The 23311-nt window shown below is 39.3% G+C and overlaps 1 protein-coding gene across 4 annotated transcripts in view; it reads left to right on the forward strand.

The window, feature by feature from the left end:
- Positions 1 to 23311, forward strand: part of FAM13C (family with sequence similarity 13, member C) — a 189943-nt gene that overhangs the window by 83121 nt on the left and 83511 nt on the right. For all 4 annotated transcript variants that reach the window (XM_006831093.1, XM_006831092.1, XM_006831095.1 and 1 more), the window contains one exon: positions 21652 to 21715. In XM_006831093.1, the coding sequence (XP_006831156.1) occupies positions 21652 to 21715 (64 nt within the window). The remainder of the gene's footprint in view (positions 1 to 21651; positions 21716 to 23311) is intronic.

The raw sequence follows: 23311 nt of genomic DNA on the forward strand, positions 1-23311 counted from the left end.
CACTTTCCCTTCTGGGTGACATGCGTGGTTGTCAGTCAAAGTGTATATTTCCCTTGCGTCTTAGTCTTGGAAGAGAATTTGCACTGAGAGGATCTGACCACTTGCCTTGATGTCTCCTGGGCAAGCCACCTGTATGTTCTTGTGGTAACAGTCGGACTGCCCTTATTGTTTTGTGTTTTTCCTGTAGGTCCTTCTTTCAAGAGGTATCTTCTGGTTTTCTAGCTACTCCTGGCTGGTCTGCTTGTCCTTTCAAGTGGAGAATTTCCCATCTCTGAAGGTCTGGTTGTGGTTTGGGCTTCCACCTATACTCCCACAAACATGATATCCTTTTACAATGACTGGGCCCTCCTGACAATCAAAAAAGATACATACTCTCATTAATAAATTAAGTCATAATAAAAAAAATTAATGAAATATGGTTATGCTGGAAAATATAGAGAATTCCAAGTAAAATCAAAATGCATTTTAATTATACTACTCAGATAAGGAGTCCTGGTGTGGTGCTGTGGGCTAATGCTCTGGATTGCAAGGTCAGTTTGAACCACAAGGTCAGTGGTTCAAGCTCACCAAACTGTTCTTTGGAAAACTTATACAGGGTTGCATGGGTAGGAACCAACTTGATGGCACTTAACTACAACAATAACCCTCAGATATAGCTGTTGGTAATTGATGTGTATTCTTTTGCAGCTATTATTCTAACGTTGACATAAAATGTGTATTCTTTTGCTGCTATTATTCTAATGTTGACATAAGAAAGAATTGTGTATGAAAGGAACTTCCTGCTTTGAATCATCCCTATTTATTTCAAGCAGACGGGTGAGTAGAAAGGTAGGCCAGAACACATTATGACTAGAGAATATTTTTAGTGTGGTTACTCAACACAAGGCCATTAGTTGAGAAATAGAGCCAAGCTGTGGATTGATCATTACAGTGTAAATGAGTTCACTTATAGCTAACGTGACTGCATTTGATTTTTCATAACAAATATTCTAACATGATTTTCTATATGAAACACGTTTTACAAACTTTAGTTTCATTGTCACTGTGTTAGAGATCATAATCCGGGGAAATCTAACAGAATGCATTGTACTCAAATCTGGCAATGTCAAAGATCTTGTTGACATATAACTTGGAATAGATTCAACAGAAAAATTGCAGTAATGATTGTTAGAGATAGTTGTTGTCAGGTGCCATCCGGTTGATTCTGATTCATAGTGATCTCATGTGACAGCAGAATCGCTGGGCAAGGTTTCCTCGGCTGTAATCTTTACTGGAGTAGGTTCCTGGGTCTTTTCTTCTATGGAGAAGCTGGGGACATTCGAATTGTTAGCCTTCTCATTAGCACCTGACCACTTCACTTACACAATCACGGTTCCCTATAAGAAACAGAAGATGAATAAATTTAAACCTAATAAAGAATTTTAATCAATTAGTTAACTGGTCAGTGTTCCTGAGACCACTGGAATGTAACTATTCCTCAATATACTCTTTTCTCTTCCTAGTAAGGAAATGACTACTCCAGTATACCTAACTGTCACAGTATTTGTCAACAAAGTTATTCCTTTTCAAGAATTATTAGATACTATACACACACGCACACACAAGTACAAAGTCAGGGAAAGGGACACACAGCTCTCTTCCCGCCCCCCCCCCCCTTTATCTATTGGAGGAGAGAGGAGAGAGAGAGATAATCCTGGTGTGGCACCATAAGATAAGCACTGGACTGCAGCAGTTCAAACCCACCAGCCACTCCTTGGAAATCCTATACAGGGTTACTATTAGTTGGTACTTAACAACAACATATATATTTAGAAAACATGTGTGTATATATGTTGAACCATTGACCTTGTGGTTAGCAGTACAGTACTTATCCTACAGTGCCATACCAGGACTCTCTCTCTCTATTTATTTATTTATATATGTGATCTTTAAAAAGTTCATGGAATAATAGAATTAAAAGATAATCGATTTTTTCCATGAATTTTTTGAAGACTCTTCATGTATGTGTACATATATTTTTTTTTCCTTTTAATCTTAATCAAGGATATATTAAAACATTTCCCTAGTTTAGTATTTTTTCATGTATAAAGAAAATGTTGGGAATACACTGCAGTGCAGCCTTTTCCCAGTTAACGTATGTTTTGTATCATTAAGTAATTTACAGCATACTTAATAACTATGGACTATTTTATTCTGTAAATATACCGTGGTTGTTGTTGCTATGTGCTGTTGAATTCCAACTCATGGCGACCCTGTACAGGTTTTCCAAGAGAAGCTGGTGGATTTGAACTGTCGACCATTTGATTAAGAGTCCAGTGCTTATCCTACAGTGGCTTCACTATTCCTTCTCCTAAAATGTGTTCCCTGGAAGGCCAGACCAGTGAACAAGCCTCACAGAAGGCCCTGACCAATGTCTTTAGTCACTGGCTTCCATACAAATTGTGGCACCTGGACCTTTAGGACAATGCTTTCCAAGTAAGAATCCTCTGAAGTGGGGGCACAGTGGGTTAAGCACCGGACTACTAACTGAAATACTGAAGTTTGAATCACCAGTTATTCTGAGGGAGAAAGATGAGGCACCCTCCGTCAATAAATATTTACAGCTTCAGAAACCCTATGGAGCAATTCTACTTTGTCCTATATGCTCACTAGGAACGATGCAGAAAGCATCAAGAGCAGATGGAAGGACTGCACAGAGTCACTACCAGAAGGAAATGGTTGATGTTCAATGGTTTCACGAGGTAGCATATGATCAAGAGCCAATGATACTGAAGGAGGAAGTCCAAGGTGCATTGAAGAAATTGGCAAAGAACAAGGCACCAGGAATTGATGGAATAAAAATTGAAATTTTTCATGAAAGTGAGGTGGCACAGGAGGCACTCACTCATCTATGCCAAAAATTTGGAAGACAACTCTCTGGCCGACTGATTGGAAGAGATCCATATTTGTGCCCATTCCAAACAGAGGTGACCCAACTGAATGTGGAAATCATTGGACAATATCATTAGTATCGCATGCAAGTAAAAATTTACTAAAGATAATAAAAAATGACTGCAACCATATGTTGACAGAGAACTTCCAGAGGTTCAAGCTGGATTCAGAAGAGGACATGAAATGAGGGATATCATTGGATCAGATGGATCTTGGCTGATAGAACAGAATACAAGAGAGAAGTTTACTTGTGCTTTATTGACTATGCAAAGGCTTTTGGATCATGTCAAGCTATGAACAACATTGCAAAGAATGAATATTCCAGAACACTTACTTGTGCTCACGAGGAACCTGTACATAGACCAGGAGACAGTTGTTCAAACTGAACAAGGGAAAATTGATTGGTTTAATATTAGAAAATGTATGCTCTAAGGTTGTATTCTTTCACCATACTTATTCAACCTGTATGCTAAGCAGATAATCCAAGAAGCTGGGTTATATGAAGAAAAATGTGGGATTAGGGTTGGAGGAAGACTCATTAACAGCCTGCAATATGCAGATGATACAATCGTGCTTGCTGAAAGCAAAGAGGACTTAACATACTTACTGATCAAAGATCACAACCTTTGGTATGGGTTGCACCTCAATGCAAAGAAAACAAAAATCCTCACCAGTGGACCAATAAACAACATCCATATAAATGGAGAAAAGATTGAAGATAACAAAGACTTCATCTGCTTGCATCAACTGTCAAACACTCAAGGAAACAGCAGTCAAGAAATCAAACAATGTATTGCATTAGGCAAATCTGCTGTACAAGACCTCTTTAAAGTGTTGAAGAGCAAAGATGTCAGTTTGAAGACTAAGGTGTACCTAATCTAAACCATGGCATTTTCAACAACCTTGGCAATGTTGTACAGTGAATAAAGAAGACCAGAGAAGAATTGATGCATTTGAGTTATGGCATTGGAGGAGAATATTAAAAGTACCATGATCTACCAAAAGAACTAATCTGTGTTGGAAGAAGTACAGCCAGAATTCTCCTTTCAAGCCAGGATGGCCACACTTCATCTCTCACACTTCAGACATATTATCAATAGGGACCAGTCGCTGGAGAAAGATAAGGGTGAAGGGTCAGAGAAAAAGAGGAAGACCCCCAACGAGATGGATTGGCACAGTGGCAGCAGCAATGGGCTCAACCACAGTGACAATTGTGAGGTTGGTACAAGATGAGGCAGTATTTCGTTCTGTTGTGCATAGGGTCACTATGAGTTGGTACTGACTCGATGGCACCTAACAACAACAACAATGGATAGATTCTTCTTATTTTCGGAGGGGTACAGAGTGGAAGGTGGGCTTATGCAGCTTGGGTCCCAGCTATTGTTAGAGCATGTTATTAAAGGCCAGTCTGTCACTATGAAATCTTTGTTCTCTTTATGTGAGTTCACTGACCTGGACAAGTAGGTACTTGGGTTGGAAAGTCAGTTCAAGAGCATCTATTGAATTTCTGTTTCCTGTTAGTAGTCTCTTTGGGAATCATTTTAAACTCTGTTCTTGGTTTCTTTATCCTTCAAATTGGCTGCCCAGTATTTGACCTCAGTCCTTTAGCACAGAACGTTGGTAGAAATGAATAAAATAACATCTTTCATGTAGCTTAACACTCCCTAGATAAAATAACTATATTTACAGTAAGTCTGCTGGTTACAAACATCTGACTTATAGACAACGCATTCTTGACCTTTAATGTTATATTTAAATTTGCACTCACTTTGAAAAGATTGAACCAACCTCTACTCACAACAAATTCTTCATCTCAATCACCTTCTCTTGCTGCATATGCAGTTTTCAAATCATTGAAAAGCCTGAAGTCTTTTTTTTGTACCAAACTCCCCATTGCTCTCAAGTTGATTCTGACTCATGGGTGACCCTATAGTACAGAATAGAACTGTGCTACAGGGTTGCTTTCCAAGGCTGCAAATCTTCACAAAAGCAGACTTCCACATCTTCCTTCCTTGGAGCAACTGGTGGGTTTGAACTATGAACCTTTCAGTTAATAGTTGATTGCTGTCACTGTTGCATCAATACTTTCTTGCATGCAGGTAAGCTAATAAGAATATATAGACCTGTTCCAACTTACCTACAAATTCGACATGAAAACACACTTAGGAATCTATATTGTTTATAATCCAGGAACTGCCTGTACTGCTATTGAAAGTTGTCAAAAATGAAATGGAACTAATAAAGACTGATATCCTAGGCACTAGTGAGCTGAAATGGACTGGTAACTGACCACTTTGAGTCTGACAGTCATAGGGTTTACTGTAGTAGGGATGACAAATTGAAGAGAAATGGCATCACATTCAACAAAAACACATTTCAATATCTGTCTTGAAGTACAATGATAGGATAGTATCCGTATGCCTACACGCAAGACCAGTTAATACTACTATTATTTAAATGTATGCACCAACCACTAAAGCCAATGAATTTGGAAAAGAATAGGAAGAATATGGCGACAGGCTTGGAAGAAGACTCATAACAACCTGTGACATGCAGATTGCTGCTGAAAGAGCCTTCGATATGGGTTTCACCTCAATGTAACAGAATAAAAATCTTCATTACTAGACCAATAAACAACCTCCATATAAATGCAGAAAAGATTGAAGTTGCCAAGGACTTCATTTTGCGTGGAGCCACTATCAACACTCATAGAAACAGCAGTCAAAAATTCAAATGATGTTTTGTATTAGGCATATCTGCTGCACAAGAGCTCTAAGATGTTTAAGAGCAAAGATGTCAACTTGAGGACTAAGGTGGGCCTGACCCAAGCCATGATATTTTCAATAGCCTCATATGCATGCAAAAGTCAGATAATAGGAAGCTCATAGAAGAATTAATGAATTTGAGTTATAATGTTAGAGTAGAATATATGAAGTACTATGGACTGCTAGAACCAAAAATCTGTGATGGAAGAAGTACCGACCGAATGTGCCTTAGAAGTCAGGATGGCCAGACTTCGTCTCTCATACCTTAGACATATTGTCAGGAGGGACCAGTCCCTGGAGATGGGCATCATGCTTAGTAAAATGAAGGGTCAGCAAGAAAGAGGACCCCCCCCCCCCAATAAGATGGACTGACACAGTGGCAGCGTCTCTGGGCTCAAGCGTAACAATTGTGATAATGGTACAGGAACAGCCAGGGGTTCATTCTGTTGTGCATCTGGTCGGTATGAGTCAGAACCGAATCCAAGGCACCTACCAACAGAAAAAATAGTTGCTAGTAATATTACTTAAATTTACTGGCACCTTCTCTGTGTCTACATATAGAGCCATTGTTTGTACATAAAGAATGCTTTGATCAAAGTGTTATCCCCTTAGGAGCTACCTTTTGTTTTCAAAAGAGTTTCAGGAAACAACTGTATTGCAGCCAATAAACACTCCTCTGAGTAAAATGAACATAGCCCAAGTTTTACTTTCTACTGAAAAGAGTCAGTTTAATGCTGTAGAATATCTTGAGCTCTTAAGATATGATCTGAGGTAGGCAGTATTCTGCTTGAAGGCTCTCATTCTATGCTCAAAATTTTTATTTAATGCTTTCCCGGTTCTCTTTCTTGCAGGCTTTCTAAATTGTAGGTTAGAAAGCCACTTGCTAATGCTTAGCAATCTCCTCAGGGAAGGAATGTGTCTCCTGTGAGAATGAGAGTCAGCTTCTCCTGCAGGCCCTGCTAGCATGATAAAGGTCGGAGGTAGAGAAGGAGCATGGGCTGTATCATCATCATTAATATACCAGAATATATCAGAATTGATGTATATGTATCAGAGAGAGATCAATGTTGGTAGCTGGCATAACACTAGCATGAATAACTTATTAAACATTTAAGACCCACTATGGGCCATGGCACTATAGAATAAGCACTGGATTGCTAATGTTTTGCCCAGAATTCCGGGTCCCCAAAGACCACCAAGGAGCCGTCGCTGATGCAAATACATAAGGGTTGTTTATTCAAGCTCAAGCCCGGACCTTCTCTGTATTCCACACAGCAGACTCGGGAAAAAGGCCCCGAACTCCTAGTTAGTGGGGTTTTTATAGAGATTACAAACAGGTTCGGGGGTCTTCTATTTAACTTCTCTATCTCTGGTAGCGTAGTGGTTACGAATCGGGCTGCGAACCTTAAGGTCAGCGGTTCGAAACTACCAGCCGCTCCGCGGGAGAAAGATGAGGCTTTCTACTCCCGTAAAGATTTACACCCTCGGAAACCCTGTACAGGGTCACTATGGGTCGGAATCGACTCGACGGCACTTAACAACAACAACAACAAGGATTGGTTTACATTTAGTAAGGTATAGGGTAATACAATCCGATTGGCCATTATCCATAGCTTGGGCAGCTTGATTAGGGTAAGGAAGACATACATTATCTATCCTTGGGGTTGTCAGTAATATTTATCTCTTCTTTACAGCTTGTAGAGGGAGGGGGTCATCTCCGTCTGGTACTAGCTGACCAGGCATATTCCTGAGACAGGGAGACGTGCTTTGGCCAACGTAAAAAATGGAGTTTCTTCTTTAGGTCCCACACTACCTGCTAGACTGGTGGTTCAATCCTACCAGCCACTCCTCAGAAACCCTATGCTTTGAGTTGTAACTGATTCGAAAGCACATAACAACAGCAATGTGCCAAGTACTGTGATTTACCATAGAGATAAAATATTAATAAGATTTACTCCTGCTCTGTAGAACCTATCATCAAGAGAAAGAAACCGTTTTATCACTATACACATACTTGTTTCCGAGCTCAAAAGTGCTACATAACAGAAGTAGATAGGACAACACAGTAAGAGCATATAAACGGGAGATCTGATTGGAAGTCACTGGGACTCCTGGTGTGGCCCTATAGGATAAGTACTAGACTTTGAACTACAAGGTTGGGTGGTTCAAACCCATCAGCTGCTCCTTGGAAACTCTGTACAGGATTGCTATGAGTTTGAATCAACTCAGTGGCACTTAACTGCAACAGGAAAACGTGGTGACTGGATGAGTGAGTTAATGAAGAGAGACAGTAGACAAGGAAGAGCAGTCTGGATAGAGGGGCAGCATATTTGTAAGTCCTAGGATAGAAGGAAGCATGTACAAGGAACTGAAAGGATTATCTAGACCATACAGAGAAAACACTACCCAATTGGAGGTTGAACATGTGGACAAGTGCTAGATCTTTCCGGATATTTATTGTAGGATAGTTTCAGGAATGTGGTCTTATCACTCAATGAGAAAAGAATAGTATCTATAGCAAATGGCGCTATGCTAACTGGGTATCCAAGGGCAAAAGAATAAAGTTGGACCCTGTCTCACTGTATGTACAAAAGTTAACTTAACTTAAAATGAATAAAAGACCTAAATGTAAACACTAAAATTATACAATGCTTAGAAGAAATCACTTGGATCAACTTTATGATCTTAGACTTGGCAATGGATTCTTCTATATGACAACAAAAGCATGTGCAACAAAATAAGAAACAGATAAACTGGACTTCATTTAAATTTGTGTGCATCAATGGATACTATCCAGAAAGTGAGAACACAACCTGAAGAATGGGAGAAAATACTTGCAACCCGTATGTCTGTTACAGGCCTAGTATCCAGCATAAACAGCTCAACAGCAAAATGACAGCCCACCCAATTCAAAAATAGGCAAAGAACTTGAATAAATATTTTCCCAAAGAAGATAGACAAATGACCAACAAGCACATGAAAAGATGATCAGCCTTATTTGTAATCATGCAAACTAAAACCACAATGAGATACCACATTTTACCCAGAAGTTTGGCTATAGAAGAAGCCTAAACAAACAAACAAAAACTGAAGTTAAAGGGAAAATGATAAGTGTTGAAGAGGATGTGAAAAAACTGGACTCCTCATACATTGCTGGTGAGAATGCAAAATGTTTCAGCTGTCATAAAAAACAGTTTGACAGTTCCTCAAAAAGTTAAACACAGAGTTACCATTGTTGCTATTGTTAGGTGCCATTGAGTCGGTTCTCAACAATCCTGTGTAGAGCAGAACAAAATACTGTTTGGTCCAGTGTTGTCTTCACAGCTGTTCTTATGCTTGAGCCCATTGTTGCAGTCCTTGTCTAGATCCGTTCTGTTAAGAGTCTGCCTCTTTTTTTGCTGACCCTCTATTTTACCAAGCATGATGTCCCTCTCTAGGGACTATGTGAGATGAAGTGTTGCCATCTTCACTTTTAAAGAGCATTCTGGCTGTACTTCTTCCAAGACAAATATATTCATTCTTTCCACTTCTAGGCATATACCTCAAAGAAATTAAAACAAGTATTCAAACAGTAACTTGCACACGAATACTCAGCAGCGTTACTCACAATAGTCAAAAGTTGGAAAAACCCATACAATAGTGAATAATTGTTATCAGGACTGATTGTGAGGGTTGGAAATGTAAAGGTAGACGTTTTGTAGCAAGGAGGGGAGTGATGAACTTTTCAGTCTAGGAGCAGAGGTCCCTGGGACCATCAATGGAGAAGAGCGGAGAGCGGGACCCTACCCAGAGAAGCAGTGATGCCTGAGATGGAGGCAGAGACGATGACGTGGAGCGATGGAGCAGCTGGAGACTTTAGACATAGAGAAGGAAAGGGGCTGTGTGCTGATGACCGGGGCACAGGCTTGTAGTGTATACCCTTTGGTTGGTTGATGATGCATGGAGGGGATTGTAACCATGGCAATGAAACGATATATGATAGGATGAATATAAAACTAACGTTCTCCCATGTAGACTATCACATAATTCGCAATAAAACATTAAAAAATAAATAAATTACAAATAAAATTACAATAAAAAAAAGTTGGAAAACCCCAAATGTTCCTCAACTGATGAATGGATAAACAAAATATGGTATATCCACAGTGGGCTGTCGTTCAGTCATACAAAGAAATGAAGTAATGATACATATGACAGCATGGATGAACCTTGAAAACATTGTGCTAAATGAAAGGAGCCTGGCACAAATGCTCATATATTATATGAGTCTATTTAAATGAGCTATTTAGAACAGGAAGCATGGTAGGTCTGTACAATAAGCACTGGACTGTAAACCATAATGTTCGAGTTTAAGTCTGCCAGCTGCTCCGAGGGGAGAAAGATGAAACTTCTGGTTCCTGCAAAGATAACAGCCTTGGAAACCCTATACAGGGTCACTGTGAGTTGGAACCAAATCGACAGCATATAAGGACAACAACAACAACATTCATAATAGGTAAATCCATAGAGAAAGTTTTTTGGTTTTTGTTTTTGTCAAAGAATGGGGAGGTGTGGAAAATAGGGAGTGATTACTTAATGGGTATGCAGTTTCCTTTTTTGAAGATCAAAATGTTTTGGAACTATATAAAGGTAGTACTTGCATAGCATTGTGGATGTACAAAATGCTACTGAATTCTACCCTTCTGAATGGTTAAATCTATGTTATAAGAAGCTTACCGCAATTAACAAAGCATATCATTTTATTAAATAATAAAAAAAAGAATTTGTTCTTTATTTTAAAGTCAGTGTGCAAAAGGATGATGACAAGATAGATGTTTGGGGACCAGTTTGGGGAGGGTAGAGGGGCAGTGGAAAGACAAGTAAAGAAACTGTAGTAGTCCAGGTAGTCCACATGAAAGATGATGGTGGTTTGGCCAAAGGTATTGCTTGTTGAGATGGAGGGAAGAGGACTGATGCAAATGCTATGCTTGGGATAAGAAATTGAAGGACTTGGCAATAAATTAGCTATTGGTCTTTTAGGAGAGGAAAGTGTCAGATAACGCTTATATCAGTTTCTTGAGCAATTGGCTGGATGTTGGTACTCTTCATAGTGACTCTGGGACATGTTATGGTAACAATGGGTGGGATCTTATGCATTCTGGACTTGGTAAGTTTGAGATGAATTTGCTCCATCCAAGTAGAGAGACATAGACTGTTGATGTTATCTGGAGAGGTTTTGCCTGGAAGTGCAAATTGGCTCATAGATGGAAATGAAAGCATCTGGTATCGATGAACCTTGAGGAATATTTCCTAGTGGACTGGTAAGAAATGGGTGAACTAGCTCAAGAAAGTAGGAAAACTAAGATTGTGCACTGGAACCTTGGTTCCTCGTTTTAATTGGGTAAAAGATGTATATACTGAAGTAACTGGTTTGTTTCAACCAGTTTCTAGAGAGGGTTGTGACTGATTTAAGCAAAATCATATCTTAACTCTACTTCTTTATGTGTAGTCTCTGCATCATCATGTGCAAAATGGTGTTATTCATGTTATTATAACAAATACTTGCTCTGTACTTTTGAGGACTTAAAGAGCTTTGCACTGTGACTGGTGCACAGGGACTGTTCGGCCCATAGGGAAATGGGTGTTACTACCTAAGGACAATCTGCTAGCAAGTAGTTCAAACCCAGGTCTGTGCCAAACTGCTCAAGTAGATGAGGTATCTCCTGAAAAATTACAGTGCATAGAAATGAGTAATGGACGTGGGTTTGTTAACAGAACTAGGTGTTTTAACCCCATTCCTCAGAAAGGAATTCTCCTGGAGAGAAACTTAACACTGATTTAGTGATTCAGCTGAAAAGTCATCATTTTTAGAGTAGTTCTATTGCTTACTTTAAAAAACAACATCTCCTTTACTCTTTTAAATTCTTAGATATTTTTAAAAGTTAAAAAGAAATGAATTTATAATATTTTAATGGAAAAATAAACATCTATCTTCTCAGGGATATGAATCAAATATATACAATTCAATATGTTATGACAGCTGAACAAATGGAATTCTTGAATTTGTAGGAAGAAATCTTTGGATTATTTTACTTGTTAGCTCATATTAGAAAAATGCTGTAGAAGGAAATGAAGATTTCTTTTTATGTGTGAAATACCAGGAAGGAATCTTACCTTTCGTGGTAAATTACCTTTAGGGAACCTGTTGTGCTGCCTAATGAGAAAATATCACCTGTCAAAAGAAAAATCCCTGAAGTTTCCTGCTTTCATCTGTTAATTTAATTATAGTTAAATTTATAATATGAATCTAAAATCCTGATATAAAATACTGTTCCTTCACAAATGATCAGATTCCATGGTTTGGTGTGGTACTGCAGGATAATTCGCTGGACTTCAGGGTCGGTTTGAACCACAAGGTCGGCAGTTCAAACTCACCAGCCACTCCTTGGAAACCCTATACAGGGTCTCTATGAGTCAGAACTGACTTGACAGCTCTTAACAACAACAGCAATGGTTTGGCTTTATCCTTAGGCCACGATAATAATTAAATATCCTAATGCTTACTTGGAGTCCTAGTGTGGCACTGTGGGTTGATGTTCCAGACTGCAAAGTCGTTTGAACTGCAAGGTCGGCAGTTCAAGATCACCAGTTGCTCCTTGGAAACCCTATACAGGGTCACTATGGGTCGGCACCAACTTGATGGCACTTAACAACAACAACAGTACTTAGTTGGTTCTGCTGTTTGAATCCCAGTAAGGGAAGGTCAGTACAAGACCCTACAGACTGACTTAGCACATGCTTTAGAGTTTTCCAGCAATGCAGGGGAACTAAAGATTTTAGAAAAGTTGGGCCTCCTTGGAATATTCCGTATTGTGCAATCAAAAAATCCATTAGGAACTTCTTTTAATTTCATCACACACTTAAGCTTTGTGTTTCTCTATTGAGGAGTGTTTTTATTTTGAACTTTTGGTGATGATTGTGAGGATGGTGATGGTGTTGATGGTGGTGGTGGTGGTGATGATGATGGTGAGGATGGTGATAGTGGCGGTGATGATGGTAGTGATACTGCTGATGGTGGTGGTGGTTGTTGGCACTGTACTTTCTTCAGTGCTGAGGACCATAATTGCTTTCTAAGAAGTGTTGATTGAACTGCCCATTGCCTAGACCTGGGCTAGAGGGCAGGTTTATATTACAGTTGGCAGAGCATACTGACTGAACTACTCATCTTTGTCCCTGTCTAGAAACTTGTATTTGATACACATATTCATGGGCAACTTTCTATTACTGCTTTGGGCGGATAGAGAGGATTAGAAGGAGTGTTTCTGTGTGACCCAGTTTTGTGTTTAGGCCAACTTTCAGGCAGGGTTAGATATGATGCAAGCAATATCTTTAATGATCCTTAAAAAACATATATTTGAGACAGCCTGGCTACTGATCCATTTCTTTTCTTTTCATTGCTAAGCTTTTCCTGTTTGTCTCGACCCCTCTGTTTCCCCTTTGCCATTCTAATATCAGCACCAGTGTTTGATTTACAGAAATAGCTCCCATGCTGTGTAAATTCGTTTTACTTTCGTCTTTTGAAGAATCCATTACATTATATACCCACTAACTGTATAGATTCTGCTTGTTTGTTATTATATCCTGTACACAGTACCAAGCACATAGTAAGTATTCAGATGATTATTAAATCAAAGCACCCACCATGCTTGTGACCAGTAGTTCTCATACTTGTTCAAGGAACTTTTCTAATGGGTTAAGAGTAATTTTCCTGGAAAATAATTTAAGTATATTGCATATAGGCTGTTCCCTGCATCTCAATAATATATACTCTTTTTTAAACCTCGTATTGTGAATTGAGTGAAGGTTTATAGAGCAAATCAAATTTCTATTCAACAGTTCATATATATTTTGTTTCATGTTATTGGTTGCTTACTGTCTCTTCAGTGTGACATCACTCATCCCACTCTGCCTTTGTTTCCCATTTTCATTCCTCTTTCTTTCCTAATCCTTTTTGCCTTATGAATTTAGTCCTAGGGCACATGTTGCCCTTCGTGTCTCAAAAGGTTGATTGTTTGAAGGAGTATTTATCTACCTGTTGTTACTGTTCACCTTATGTTTTTGCTAAGTGTTGTTGAGTCAGCTCTGACTCATAGCAGTCCTGAATAGAGTTTCCCAGGAGCGACTGGTGGGTTTGAACCATTGACCTTGTGGCTAGCAGTTGAGTACTTATTCTACAGCTTCTCACTAGGACTCCCATTCACATTACAGACCTGTCTATTGCTTGGCGAAATTTGAACCATGGGGGATTGGTGGGAGAGATTCCAGATCTGAAAGGTGACTGAGGCCATTCTGTCTGGGATTCCACTAGTCTCCATCTGACCAGTAGGAGGCCCGGCCTTTTTCTGTGATTTTGAGTTTTGTTCCACATTTTTTTCCCACTCTGTTCAGGACCTTCTAATGTGATCCCTTCAGACACTTGATAGTGGTAGCTAGGCACCATCCAGTTCTTCTGGTCTCAGGATAATGGGGGATAAGGATGGAGTGGTCCATTAGTCCAAAGACTAAGTCTTTCATTTTCATCACTCTTCTTTGCTCTGGATTGGGACAGACCAATGGTTGCACCTTAGATGGCTACTCATAAGCTCTTTAGACCCCAGTTGCTACTCACCAAAGTAGGATGTTGTAAACTGTGTTTTACCTATTGACCTTGATGTCCCCCAAGACTATGATATTGAGCCCCCAGACCCAGTGACTCATTTTTGCAAGGTGTTTGGTTATAACTAAGATGTTTTAATAACTTTGTCCCTTGTATGCTCTACTAAAGTCATGTATGACACACATACATGGTAATATTCTGTCAAATCTCTCTCTTTCTCTCTTATGCATGGATATAGTCCCATTCTCCTCTCCACACCCCTTCAACCTACATGTCTACTTGTGTATCTACTCATAGATTATTGCTATGACTGTTATTGTAGGGGTTTAGATTTCTGCTTTCCTCTACTAGTCTTTGCTACTTGTTTATTTGTTTTCACTCTCTGCTGTTTATCATTACCAAAGAGCCCTAGTGATACAATGGTTAAGCATTCTGCTGGCTGTACGGTCAGTGGTTTGAACTCACCAGCTGTTCTATGGGAGAAAGATATGACAATTGGAAACCTTATGGGGCTGTTTTACTCTATCCCATATGGTTGTGAGTTGGAATCAACTTAACAGTCACGGGGTTGTTGTTGTTTAATGTATCACTCATCAGCAGGCAGTTGAAACTAAAGTCTTAGAGAAATTTATGCTTGAAAAGTTTAAGCTGATAATTACTCTTTCCATTAAAGAAAACAATCTCTTTGTTTGTTTGTTTTGGTGGCACTGAGCTTTTGCAGAAGCATAGCTTGAGACCCACTTGTAAGTTAAATAAATTAAGAGACAAAGTTTTACATGTTACTCAGTGGTGATAGTGTGCCGTCAAATGTGTTCCGACTCATAACAACCTTATACAGGGTTTCTGAGATTGTAAGTCTTTACTAGGTTGTTGTTAAGTGCCATCGAGTTCGTTCTAACCCATAGCGACCCTGTATAGGGTCTCCAAGGAGCAACTGGTGAGCTTGAACCACCAACTATGCGGCTCAGATGACTTTGCAGTCCTGCACATTAACCCACAGCGCCACACCAGGACTTCTCTAGGCAAAAGAACTCTCTTACAGAAATTAACCCATCCTACCTAGTAAAGAGTCCTGGTGTGACACTGTGGGTTAATGCGTCAGACTGCAAAGTCTTTTGAACTGCAAGGTCAGTGGTTCAAGCTCACCAGCTGCTCCTTGGAAACCCTATACAGGGTCACTATGGGTCGGAATCGACTCGATGGCACTAACAACAAGAACAACATGGGTCGGAATTGACTCGATGATACTTAACAACAACAACAACAACCTAGTAAAGGTACTTAACAACACTTAACAACAATATAACAGAAATAACACAAGTGGGTGCCTTTCACAAATAGAAATTAATTCTCTCAAGGACTATTATTGCTGAGTGCCGTTGAGTTGGTTCTGACTCATAGTAACCATGTACAGGGTTTCTGAGGAGCATCTGGTGGGTTTGAACCATCAATCTTGTGGTTAGCAGACCAGTACTTATTCTGCAGTGTTACACTGATACTCCTAGAAATCTGAGTTCAGGGCGCCAGCTCTAGAGGATAAGTTTCTCTCTCTGTTGTCTCTAGGGGAAAATCCTTGTCTCTTTTCAACATCTGTGACCTGGGTGTCCCTTGGAGATCTCCATGTATCTTGGCAGCAGTCTTCCTGGTTCTAGGAGGTTCCCATCCCAACGACCCTGGACCCAAAGGACCTGCTCTGCTCTTGGCTCTTCATTTATATGTGTGTTAATAGGCCACTGCGATTCCTGCTCACTAATTTTATTACTTTTAGATTCAAAAGAAATTGACTCAAGATATGATCTAATCATGTATGTATCCTGCCTAAACAACGTAACTGATCTGCCTCATTACACAGCAGAAGATAGAATCTACAGCACATAGGACAATTACTTCAGATCACAGAGTGAAGGATAATTGCATAATACTAACAATCGTGGCCTACCCTTGTTGTTTGTTGTTGTTGTTAAGTGCCATTGAGTCGGGTCCGACCCATAGCGACCCTGTACAGGGTTTCCGAGGGTGTAAACCTTTACGGGAGTAGAAAGCCTCATCTTTCTCCCGCGGAGCGACTGGTAGTTTCGAACCGCTGACCTTAAGGTTCGCAGCCCGATTCGTAACCACTACGCTACCAGAGGCCTACCCTAGTTGACACATATTTTGGGGGGACACAATTCAATCCATAGCATTTGGGAAAAGAGCTACTTTGTTTTTGTATTTTTTTAATTCCTGAAATCACTGTTGGTGGAACAGGGTATTAATGGAGATAAGGTGGGTGTGTCAGCAATATCTTACTCTCTTCTCTCTTGAACTATCCAAGAGTTCAGGGTTGGGAACCTTAGTCTTGTATCACATAAAAGAGGGAAGTGATCGTGGTTTATCAGGGTTCGTAGACATCAGCTAACTCAGTCCATCAATTTGACCTTACAATTTTGTTTTACTGTTCTGTTACTTTTCTCATTATAAATAAATTGTGTGATAATTAGTAATGCCGATGGACTGAAAGAACTTAGCATTATTAAGAATATTTTAAAGTTGTGCTAGTGGCATTTAAAAAGGTGCATCATGGCATTTAAAAATCATCAGTCTTGTTGACCACTCAGAAGACACATAAGCTTTCTTCAGGATTCAAATTAAAGCCGAGTAATAACTGTAAATAATTATGTCCCAAAATAAATCTTTTTATAAATTACTTAACACTGACTCAATCTTTTATTCATTAAGATAACTGGCATTTTTTTCAAGGATAATAACTATAATTTTTTATGTTTATTATTATAACAGCATACAAACTGATGCAGAAAAATTTGAATGTTATGTAATAGATACCATTGGACCATAGAATTTGAGAAGTTATGATTTGGAGATAATCATCCAAAAGTGGAGTTTTTGCTTTCTATTTATAAGAAAAAAAGAAAATAGATTTAGAGTAGATTATGCTATAAGTCCCCACCCACCCACCTACACACACATTTTTTTTCTTTTTTCTTTTAGGAACTTGTTGTTAATGGCCATGGAATAGGGTCTGACTCATAATGACCCCTTGTAGGGTTTCCGAGGCTTTAAATCTTCGTGGGAGCAGAAAATCTCATTTTTCTCCCATGGAGCAGCTGGTGGGCTTGAACCGCAGACCTTTTAGTTCATAGTTCAGTGCTTATCATATGGAGCCCCTGAGTTCCCCCTTTAGGAACTTTCGTTGTTAAGTGCTGTCAAATCGATTCCAACCCATAGCGACCCTGTATAGGGTTTCCGAGGAGCAGCTGGTGAGCTTGAATCATCGACCTTGCAGTTCTAATGGCTTTGCAGTCTGGCGCATTAACCCACTGACCACTTTCACTTTAGGCAACTTTTAGAAATTCTGTCCTATGTCAATACAGCAGATGTTACAGTAATTACTGTACTGATGAAGTAGCTGGATTTTGAAATCATCAATACAGTATTTATTGTATTTATCAATACAGTAATTACTGTAACATTTGTTGTGTTGCGATAGGATGGAATTTCTAAAAGTTGACATAAGTGAACAAATACGAGTTTTTCTGTAACAACTGCATCAGATCACCTTCCTTCATTCATAATAAATTTATAGGTAGTCCCCAATTTACCAAATTTTTGAGTTACAGTAAGCCTTACTTACGACTCTGCTTTTCAAAATCTTATCATTAGTAATATGTGCTACTTATAATGTTGCAGTGAATTAGTACCTGGTGTTACCATTCCAGTAATTCACATACAGATGTTCTGTGCTATGATTTACTGTTCAAAACTCTGTCATCTAGGAAGCAGTGTTGAAAACTTTAAGAACAGAAAAACAAAAAAGGCATTCAACTTAAGTCACAAGTCAGGTACGACCTGTACTAACTATTTAGGATTTGAGGCATCCTGATAACACAGTGGATTTAGCACTGGGCTGCTAACTCAAAGAACAGTCATTCAAACCCATCAGCTACTCCACAGGAGAAAGATGAGGCAGCCTGCTTCCATAAAGATTTACAGCCTCAGAAATTCTGTGGAGCAGTTTTACTCTGCTCTATTTTAAACCACAAGCTTGGGGGTTGAAGCTCACCATCTGCTCCTTGCAATCCCTGTACAAGGTCCCTATGGTCAGAACTGAGTCAACAGCACTTAACAATAGCAGTCAGATCACCATGAGTTGGAATTAACTCAATGATAGTAGGTTTGTTTTTTGGTTTGGTGGCATGGTGGCTAAGCACTCAGCTGCTGATGGAAAGGTCGATGGTTCAAACCCACTAGCCACTCCTCAAGGAGAAAGATAAAGCAGTCTGTTCTGTAAAGATTTACAACCTTGGAAACCCTGTGGAACACTTCTATTTTGTCTTATTAGGTTGCTATGATGTGGAATTCAACTTGATTGCAGTGAGTTTGATTTGGGTTTTATTGAGAATTTGACCAAAACCAAACCCAAATAAAACCCAAGAGACGATTATACACATGGACCTCAACAGATGGAATACACAGAAATTAAATTGAGTACATCTGCGGAAAGAGACTATGGAAAAGCTCTGTATCATCATCAGTCAAAACAAGGGCAGGGAAGATTGTGGAACAGACCATCAATTGTTCATATGCAAATTCAAACTGAAGCTGAAGAATATGAAAACAAGTCCACGAAAGCCAAAATATGAAATTGAATATATCCCACCTGAATTTAGAGATCATCTGAAGAACATTAAAGACCGAAGACCAGGGAGTTGTAGGATGACATCAAGAACACCATACATGAAGAAAGCAAACAGTCATTAAGACAAGAAAGAAGGAAAATATCAAAATGGATGTAGAACAGACACTGAGATTTGCTCTCCAGCCTATAGATGCTAAAGCAAATGGAAGAAATGAGGAGGTACAAGAGCTGAACAGAAAATTTCAAAGGTCAGCTCAAGAAGACAAAGTCAAATATTACAACAAAGTGTGCAAAGATCTGGAGTCAGAAAACCAAAAGGAAAAAACACGCTCAGCGTTTCTCAAGCTGGGGGAACTGAAGAAAAAATTCAAGCCTCGACTTTTGTTATTAAAGGTTCTCTGGGCAATTTATTGAATGATGCAGAAAGCATCAAGAGAAGATGGAAGGAATACACAGAAAAGGAAATAGTTGATGTTCAACCGTTTCAAAGGGTAGCATATGATCAAAAACCAATAATACTGAAGGAAGAAGTCCAAGGTGCATTGAATGAATTGGCAAAGAACAAGGCACCAGGAATTGATGGAATAGAAATTGAAATCTTTCAAGAAAGTGAGGCGGCACAGAAGGCACTCACTCATCTCTGCCAAGAAATTTGGAAGACAACTCTCTGGCTGACTGATGGGAAGAGATCCATATTTGTGCCCATTCCAAAGAGAGGTGACCCAGTGGATTGTGGAAATCATCAGGCAATATCTTTGATATTCCATGCGAGTAAAGTTATACTAAAGGTAATTTAGAAATGGCTGCAACTATACATTGACAGAGAACTTCTAGAGCTTCTGGATTCAGAAGAGGATGTGAAACAAAGGATCTCATTGTTGATATCCGATGGATCTTGGCTGAAAGCAGAGAATATCAGAAAGATGTTTACCTGTGCTTTATTGACTACACAAAGACTTTTGATTGTGTGGATCATGACAAGCTATGGACAACATTGTGAAGTGTGAATATTCCTGCATACTTAAGTGTGCTCATGAGAAATCTGTACCGGGTCCTAGAGGCAGTTGTTTGAACAGAACATGGGAACACTGAATGGTTTAAAATTAAGAAAGGTGTGCGACAAGGTTGTATTCTTTCACCATACTTATTCAAACTGTATGCTGAACAAATAAACCAAGAAGCTGGGTTATATGAAGAAAATGTGGCATCAGCATTGGAGGGAGACTCATTAACAACCTGTAATATGCAGATGATACAACCTTGCTTTCTGAAAGTGAAGAGGACTTAAAACATTTACTGATGAAGATCAAAGAGCACAACCTTCAGTATGGATTGCATCTCAATGAAAAGAAAACAAAAATCCTCACCACTGGACCAAGAAACAACATTCCTATCAATGTAGAAAAAATTGAAGTTGTCAAGGACTTCACTCTTCTTGGATTAACTATCAGCACACATGGAAGCAGCGGTCAAGAAATCAAACGATGTATTGCATTAGGCAAATCTTTTGCACAAGACCTTTTTAAAGTGTTCAAGAGCAAAAGTGTCAGCTTGAGGACTAAGGTGCACCTGACCCAATGTTTTCAATAACCTGATATGTATGTGAAAGCTGGACAGTGAATAAGGAAGACCGTAGAAGAATTGATGCTTTTGAGTTATGGTGTTGGAAGAGAATATTGAAAGTGCCATGGGCTGCCAAAATAACATACAGATCTGTTTGAAAGAAGCGCAGCCAGAGTGCGCCTTGCAGGCTAGGATGGCCAAACTTCATCTTTCATACTTCAGACATATTGTCAGGAGGGACCATTCGCTGGAAAAGGAGATCATGTTTGGTAAGGTGGAGGGTCAGAGAAAAAGAGAAAGACCCCCAGTGAGATGGATTGGCCAAGTGACAGCATCAATGGACTCAAATATGGCAACAATTGTGAGATTGGCCCAGGACCAGGCAGTGTTTCGTTCTGTTGTGCTAGGGTTGCTATGAGTCGGTACCGACTCGAAGACACCTAAAAAAAAACCCCCAAAAAACCAAATTCACTGATGTGGAGTCAATTCCAACTCACAGAAACCCCACAGGAGAGAGTAGAATTGCTCCTTAGGGTTTCCGAGGGTATAAATCTTTATATAAGCTGAAAGCCTCTCTGTTTCCTGCAAAGACGCTGGTGAGTTTGAACTGTGACCGTATTGTTAGCAGTCCAGTGCCTTTCCTGCAGTATAGAAAATGTACATAATAATTGTTTTCTTAGGGCTTAACATTTTTTGGCTGGGGAAACGCAGATTAGCAGATATGATTTCAGATGGTAAGAAGTAGAAGAGGAAATGTAGAACATGAGAGGGAACTGCTTCTAGTTAGCGAGGTCAGAAGGCCTCATTGGGGATGTGACAGAGATGCATAGCTGATGTGAAAGTGATGAGAAAAGTCAGGTGTGTGATGATCTGGGTAAAGAGCAATCTGTACAAAGCACCAGTACAAAGGCTTGAACAACACTTCCCATTAGGAAACAGAAGACGAGGGAGATTGGAATGTGGTAGACAGGGGTGAGTGTGGGAGGAGATGGGGAAGGCCATTAAGTGGAGATTTTATCGTATAGTCAGTGAGCATGACCACATTTGTAGTCACTAGCTTCATATGTGAATTGTGGAAAGGCTTCTTTTAAATGGCAATAATTTTCTTTTGTATTTTCTAGAATAGACCAGAGGGCTGCCATCTGGCCAAAGGACGCCTTGGAAACTCGGCAAGACTTTAATGAGGTAAGAGCATTTACTGCTACTTGTATGAATGTGCGTTAGCTAATCACAGATTTTTTTGTTTGTTTTGTTTTGTTTTGCAGTACTAGGAATTCTTTCAGACTAAAACTTTTTAAAGTCTTTTTTGCCCTTAAGTGAAACGCCAGACTTGAACTTCATTGTTCAGTTAGTAATGCTTTTCCTTATTCTAGATAAAACACATTTGAAACATTATTTGAGAAGAAGGAAGGGAAGAAAAGATAGAAATTTCTTTCTTTCTCTTTCATTTTTTGTCTTTATTTTTTCTTTCATATGCTGGAAGAAAAATGATGTCTGTTTATTTTCTTATTTAAAAAAAATTAGTAAAATATTATTTGCAGGACTGCCCCCATGTCTTGACTATAAACCAAGTCCAGGAATTCTTCTGTTGCACTTATATAATGATGTTGTGACAGTGAACATTTGCAGAATTTCCTCTTTAGTTTATTTGCATCTATCCCTCTGTCTCTGTCTTATTTCCCTAATAGTATTTGCAGCTTCAAAAATAATCAGGCTTAGTGGACTTTGAAACATAAAGCCATAATTCTCAGTCCAAGTGGTTTCCCATCAACCTGGATATCACACTGTTAATTAGCTTGCCCTAGATTTTCTTTGAATAAATTAATTATACTATTGGAAATCAATATAATATTGTTAGAATCACACTGTTATAAATATCTTGGCTTAAGACAGTGGTTTAAAACACCCAGTCTAGCTTCTTTTCCCCCTCATGATGTAATTAAGGATCAGTGGGTGGCATGTCTGATTCGGATCATAGCAAAAGAGAATGATGAAATTTGATGTCCAGACGACTGGAAGAGGAATGATGAGCTTTAGGCAAATTGCTTATTTGGAATTGGTAGCGTAGTGGTTACGAATCGGACTGCGAACCTTAAGGTCAGCGGTTCGAAACTACCAGCTGCTCCGCGGGAGAAAGATAAGGCTTTCTACTCCCGTAAAGATTTACACCCTCGGAAACCCTGTACAGGGTCGCTATGGGTCGGACCCGACTCGATGGCACTTAACAACAACAACAACAACATCCCTCTGTCATCCTCCCCAAAATTATTTAATGGAATTTAGGCAACTTTATTTTTATTCTTTACTCTAGAGCTTGACAGAAACCAACAGCCAAAGGGAAGCCAACTGCCTGGTGAAACCAGGTTGTTAAGTAACTAACGTAGTAAAAAATGTCCTAAAGATAACATTACAGAATGCTGCTTGTTATTCCTTTGTGCAGACAGCCTGTACATTTCACAGTCTCACTCATGCTAACAAGAAAAGAGACGAGAGCCTAAATCAATGAACACAGCTGTCTACCCTACTGTGAAGAGCAAAATGCTAAATGTGAAGAAGCAATGGTTTATTTTGACATAAGTGACTAGAAAAACGAAGTGATTACAAGAGTCAACTTGTGATATGCTTCAAGTATTTGGGAGAAACTCTGATTTGTGAGCTAGAAACAGATGAAAACGCTAAAGTGCCAGAGCATTCTTAAATCACTATTGCAAAAAGTTTCATTCCTATATCCTTTCACTGTCGTGTTTGTAAATTACACAGAATGCACTCACTCACTGCTGA

The sequence above is a fragment of the Chrysochloris asiatica genome, unplaced genomic scaffold, assembly GCF_000296735.1.
Source record: "Chrysochloris asiatica unplaced genomic scaffold, ChrAsi1.0 scaffold00003, whole genome shotgun sequence".
Lineage (NCBI taxonomy): Eukaryota > Metazoa > Chordata > Mammalia > Afrosoricida > Chrysochloridae > Chrysochloris > Chrysochloris asiatica.